This window comes from Agrilus planipennis, unplaced genomic scaffold, assembly GCF_000699045.2.
Source record: "Agrilus planipennis isolate EAB-ADULT unplaced genomic scaffold, Apla_2.0 scaffold200, whole genome shotgun sequence".
In the NCBI taxonomy this organism is placed as follows: Eukaryota; Metazoa; Arthropoda; class Insecta; order Coleoptera; family Buprestidae; genus Agrilus; species Agrilus planipennis.
In genome coordinates, this window is record NW_020438971.1 from 530,290 (window position 1) to 536,289 (window position 6,000).

The 6,000-nt window shown below is 36.3% G+C and overlaps 1 protein-coding gene across 1 annotated transcript in view; it reads right to left on the reverse strand.

Annotated features, from left to right (window-relative positions):
- Window positions 1-5,184, reverse strand: part of LOC108739995 (zinc finger protein ZIC 4) — a 44,915-nt gene extending 39,731 nt beyond the window's left edge. The window contains exon 1 of the mRNA XM_025975403.1: window positions 3,759-5,184. Within this exon, the coding sequence (XP_025831188.1) occupies window positions 3,759-4,617 (859 nt within the window). The 5' untranslated portion in view covers window positions 4,618-5,184. The remainder of the gene's footprint in view (window positions 1-3,758) is intronic.
- Window positions 5,185-6,000: the final 816 nt, after the last annotated feature.

Here is a 6,000-nt window from a genome sequence, read left to right on the forward strand (position 1 = left end):
TTATATGTTTTCCAGTATATAAAGTAAGCACAGAATTTTTATGTACCCAGAATCGACAATATAATCAATGAGTAGCTTTAAGTAAGGAATCGGACACTATAAATTAATTAAAAGAATCTATGGTAAAAAGGATCCTAACGCATAGTCATAATTCGAAATCAAATGATATGCCTTTATAGGCGGTTGGTCGCTTTAACCAGATTTGAACTATAACGTGCATATATTTGTTCATAATAAAACCAAACTCTCTTATTTACAGTTACAGCTGTATATAAAGTAAATAAGTACATGGTTTAGTAACTGTGTCGAAAATTATAAAAGATTACCGCACTGGGTTTGAATTTTGAAGAATGGAAAACAAAATAGCACTGCGTGTTTGTTCTTCTTTTCATATTTCGAGCCAACAACTACAGGGCTTTGCCTATGTGGTGACTAACTGAAGTAGTTGCCTATTGGCTTGAAGAGCACTCGAAAACGCGTTCGACAAAACGGGCACACAAAGTTGCCGTTGAAAATCAGCTAATTGTTGAGCCCCTCAGACCGAACGACAAAGGAGGGCTTCAACTACAACCACCACGAGTGGATGGGATGATGATGTGTCTGATGCTGGAGAACCGTACGCCAATGTACAAACCGGACCAATCGATTACACGGATTGAAAAGGATTAGTTCGCAATGAATCGATCTCATATTTAATGGGCGAACGCTAATGTGTGTTACAGTTTACCATCAATGGTTCAGGAAACCGTGAAAAGATAAAATAGTTTTTAAAGAACATCCACCTTCAACATATACTATCCTCGTGGTCGCAGACATTATTTATTTACGTTTCATTTTTTATGTATCTAATAATAGTGCTTAATTGACAAATATAAATTTTATAAGAGAATTGCATAAATGGGTTAGAATAGGGTACATAGGAATTCTCATTAAAATTTAGGAAATTAAACAAAATAATAAAGGTTTCTGCAATTTGGAACTGGAAGAAGAATTTATAAGATCACAACTTATGAGTCTGTCAGTCTGGCTATCTCATATTTTGGCTGTTCGAATTCAGAATCGATTTTAATGTGATGTTTTTTCTTTGAAATGCGGTAATATTTGATATCTGCCTCGTCAAGGAAATCAGTTAAGGATGTTTGGGAGGTATGTCAAAATGCTATGAGACAAATAAAAATTTGGAAGAACGCTCCTCATTCAATTCTAAAACTCCTGTAAAAATTACAAATCGATTCACTAAACCGTTAAAAAGTTATTGAAATTTTAAAAAATTGTAATTTTACACGTCATTTTATGGAGATTCGTTAACCGAACAGATTAAATTTATTTTTATTAACAGAAAAAAAGCTACCAGAAATTTCAAACTTTTATAATAAGTAACTTGAACTCTGGAGAATCACTTTAGCGTAAGGTTATTCAAATTCACTAAATGGTTATCGAGGAAAAAATGAAAAATTAGCTGAAAATCTCGTTTTTACTTGATAATATAATGATAATATTTATAATTGTCTGAAATAAATGCAATTTTAAAGTTTTAATTATTATTTAAACATATTAAAAAGTTTTACGCTCATTATTAATAGAGATTGAAACTAAATATTTTTTTGTTTCGAAGTTGAAATCAAGGCATATTCACTGCCAAAAGTCAGTTAAAAATTTTCCATATTATTCGTTATTTCTTATTTTATTCAAAGTTTTTGGTCAAATTCCAAATTTTCTCTCAAATCGTATACTTTTTTTTTAGTATAGATAGTATTTATTTACCTCATGCTATGCTGCAAAACCTAATTAATCACGAATTTCTAATATTATGTACTCTTGTCTCCTATTGTACCTTCCAAACATCCTTAAGCTATTTCTAGGACATTCAGCTCACATACAATGATTGCCACCAGCTTTCCCACTTGCCTCTTTGTATGTAATGCTTTATTAAATTCTGAAACAATTTCTCTTCTCCATATACACAGGGTGGCTCAAATCAAACATTTTAGAGTATCCTTCTGATCGTTAATCTGTTTTGATGGGAAAATGTGACTGAATATTTGTTGAGCCGGCCTGTATGTAATAGTAAGCAAAATTAAATTGAAATACTGTACACCGTTCTTCAGGCGCAAACAAATAATAATATTAGACGATCGTTTGGGGTCAAATAGTTGATTGAATTAGAGATCGTCCTTTTTCTGTTTATTTCGTTTTAATAAAGAGGAACAACATCAAGGCACTTGTATTTGTTGCCGTCGCTCCATCGTCGATATTAATAACAAAAAGAATAAGAAGACGACTTCGACGATAAATAAGAATAAGAATAAGAAGAGAATGCGATGAACAATAAAACGCTTACTCATCGATGAAATAAAGGCGTTCTTCGTGTGCGTTTAATTATGATTGCGCATATTTTTCTGTACGCCCACGACAAAGCCTTATCCGAGGGTGTTAGATATAAGCGGAAGCGCAGGTGAAGTTTGAAAAATACGTTTATGCATACACAGTATGCACGTCTCGTCACCGTAATAATGCAAATGATTGAAAAATTGTCGCTGTGAGGTCCAAATACAACATAAAGGATAATGAAAACATTGGAGGTGTTTAGCTTCCACTGGCTTAATCTTCTGGAATGCTTTCACTTCGTATTGTCAGGATACTTTTCAAAATGTTTTGGAAATCTGATTTGATTTTGAAATATATTATACAACTTCGATTACCTACGTTATCATAAAAGGATCATTACGCTATTGAAGCTCTCATACCGGAAGCATTCAATTATCAATTATTAAATGATTTCTGTTTTTATAAAATTGACTTTTGATAGACTCTTTACACGAAACACTTAGCTAGTAGCACATTTTTAAATGTTTTTAGGTTGTTTTGTTTATTGAATGTTATTCACTATAGTTATAACCTAATTCAACAGAACTTCTGTTTTTTCCTAATGTTCAACTCGTTATCATACAAATCATTAACCACTTGTTGTGGTAAATAATTATCAAGACAATGTTCTTCCTTATAATAATAGTAATCTAAACATAGATCAAACATTGTGTGTACATAATTAGGAAAACTTTTGTGGGCAATGTTGTGGAAAAATTAATTTGTACCTACAATTGTTCAGTACAATACAGCCATGCTTGTGTTCACTATCTCATAGTTTCGGAACTGGAGCGTCTAATAAGTTGTATGTAAGTGAACATGAACCGGATGTTGGTAAATAATTTAAATGGAGATAATTTGCATTTTCTCTAACATGCAATTATTCTTATTCTCTACTCTCAATTAAAGAGAATCGGCTAATTTTTTTAATATATTGTATTGAATGTTGATAAGTATCTTGTGCAGTTCTCTGATAAGAAAAAGCTAACAGCTAAGTACCAGGTTCATGTTCTGAACGAAGGAACTGCCGTCGGAAAACGAATGGTAACTTCCAATGTTTCTAACAAAGCTATAGTTTTAAAACATCATTTTCCAAATCTTCATTTTGTTTTCCCAAAATTTCATCTTATCGTATGTAACATCAAGGAATAGACAACCTTTACAATGAGATTTAAGTATCTTTTGAAGGAAGGAATAAAGGAAGAACAAAAGAAAAGTCCAAGGGAAAACCAATTCAAGAAATTAACCATTGTAACAACTTGAAAAATATAAGCAGTAAAGTACAAATACTTTACCACTTGTATGATTCGAGCAATAACATCTGAGCTGGATACTACAACAATATTTCGTACAAAAGGAAACCTCCACCAGGAACCAAAAGAACCACTTACCAGTATGCGTCCTTTTGTGGATTTTGAGGTTCTCGCTCCTCGCAAAGACCTTCCCACAACCGGGAAAAGGGCACGGGAAAGGCTTTTCTCCTGTATGCACCCTAATGTGGTTAACTAGCTTGTACTTTGCTTTGAACGGTCTTCCATTCCTCGAACAATTTTGCCAAAAGCACGCGTGTGTCGTGCACTCTGGTCCACCCACGTGTTCGACCGTCAGATGCGTGACAATCTCATGCATGCTCGTGAAATGTTTACCGCATGTCTTTCTCGGCGGCGGTTGATCAGGATCCACCCAGAGACATTGCATCTCTTGTTTGATGGGCTGTCGCATGTATCTAAAGAAGGCGCCGTGTACATTCGACGGATGATGCGGCATTCCCATGTGATGATTAAGGTACTGATGGTGATGGTTTGGTTGTGCATATGCGTGATGAGGATCCGCCGTTCGCGAATATAACATTTGATGGTGTGGCCCGAGATGGTGATGCTGATGGGGCGTCATGTCCGCATGGGGATGGTGAAAAAGTACCGGATCCGCAGGAGCAGTTTGAGCCGTCGGAAAATCGTGATGGTCCCGGCGCAGAAGGAAATCTCGTGCGGCGTAACCAGCATGGGGATTTAGGTGACCCATATGCGAGTAGTTGGGTTGAAAGTGATGATTTTGGCCCGCGGGACCCACGTCAGGAGCCGTCATTGCAGCCGCCGGATTCTGATGGTGAGGCGATGGGATTGTTGCGCCTCCACCAGCATGATGACTTGGGCTCATCTTCAATCCATAGGTGGCCAAATGATGATGACTCGAGTCCATAAATGCATTTATCATTCTGCCGTTGTCTTCTTGCTTCACATCAAAATACATTTATGTTGTCAACCAGTTCATCAATAGTATTACGAGAAAAACCTGTCCTTTCACAAAAACTAAGCACTATCTTACGATAAGACTTATCCTTTGACCTAACAATGTTGTACTGACGATTGCCGCCTGATGGATTCCATTCTAAAGGCAATTTGGACCTTTGGAAGAAGCAAAAAAAGAAAGAAGTCTACTGTTGGTTTAACTTAACTTAAGCGTCATATTTGTTCCTTTCAATGACCAGTTCTTTAAAAGGACCACTTCCACTTCACAATTTGATAAGTCCGGATGACCGGCTCCACTATCAGTTCCTTTTTTCAAAACTACTAAGAATATCGCACAATTGCCAAATTCAAATCCGATTTCACAACCTATTTTACGATTATAAGGTAATAGACAAATTCCCGATGAGGTATCGTTTTGTGACTCGAAGAAGTTGTTGAAGGATAACACCACAGGATACCCTCTGTTCCCGGAGTTCGCAGCTGGACTGATCGGCGGATCGGCCCCAGTGAGCCATGCTTGGAATGCGTCTGCGGGGCGGGATATCGGCAAAGCTTATTGGCTAACAGGGGAACCCCTGCCATTGGCGCTCTGGGTCCTGGTGCTCCGCCACTGCGTCCGTTGGTTACTGTGTCGCCAATCGCACCAGGAGGTGGTTCTACCAGGATAACGTGGTGCTAAGTTCCACTTGTTGAGCGCACTGAAGAAGCGGTACTATTACATCAGTAGTCCTAATTACGGTCCACGTTGTTCATAATTATTATTATTACTGTTTCAATAATAACTGGCTGTTGGCATATCCTTGAATAATTGCCCACAGTGAATCGTAGGTAATCCAAAGACAATTACTACTGATCAAACCACTTTGAAAGTGCAAGTGGTATTATCTATAAATACTTGCAACATCAATTTGTTTTTCTGAAATAAGAAAAGTTTACATTTTGATCGTATTTCATAATTATCCTAGGAAAAATGAAAGATAAATGCGTTCTTTTCCATTTTGCTGCGATCCCTTTTGAAATTTTCTGAATGGAATCAGAATCTCATTTGGAATCTAAATTTTACGTAACTACCTCTGCAAGACCTTATTAAGGGTGGTTCTTATATGTATCTTTTTTTATGTCAGAAAACCATTGGATTGTTTTTTATCTATTTTTATTTCATGATTTTGTCCCTAGTAGTCCAATCTGGTATAGGTATCTACCTGTATTAATTAGTGTTACTTTCTTTTTGATGCTTTCTTTCATTCCTGTAATATTTTCGATACGTTATGGGCACTTATCATTATTATTGCTTACCCACACTTGCTTCCGAAATGTGCACAATAAATTCTGGAAAAAATAAACAGCAATTTAGGTTCGAAAACGATTCCCGTCTCGACGAGCG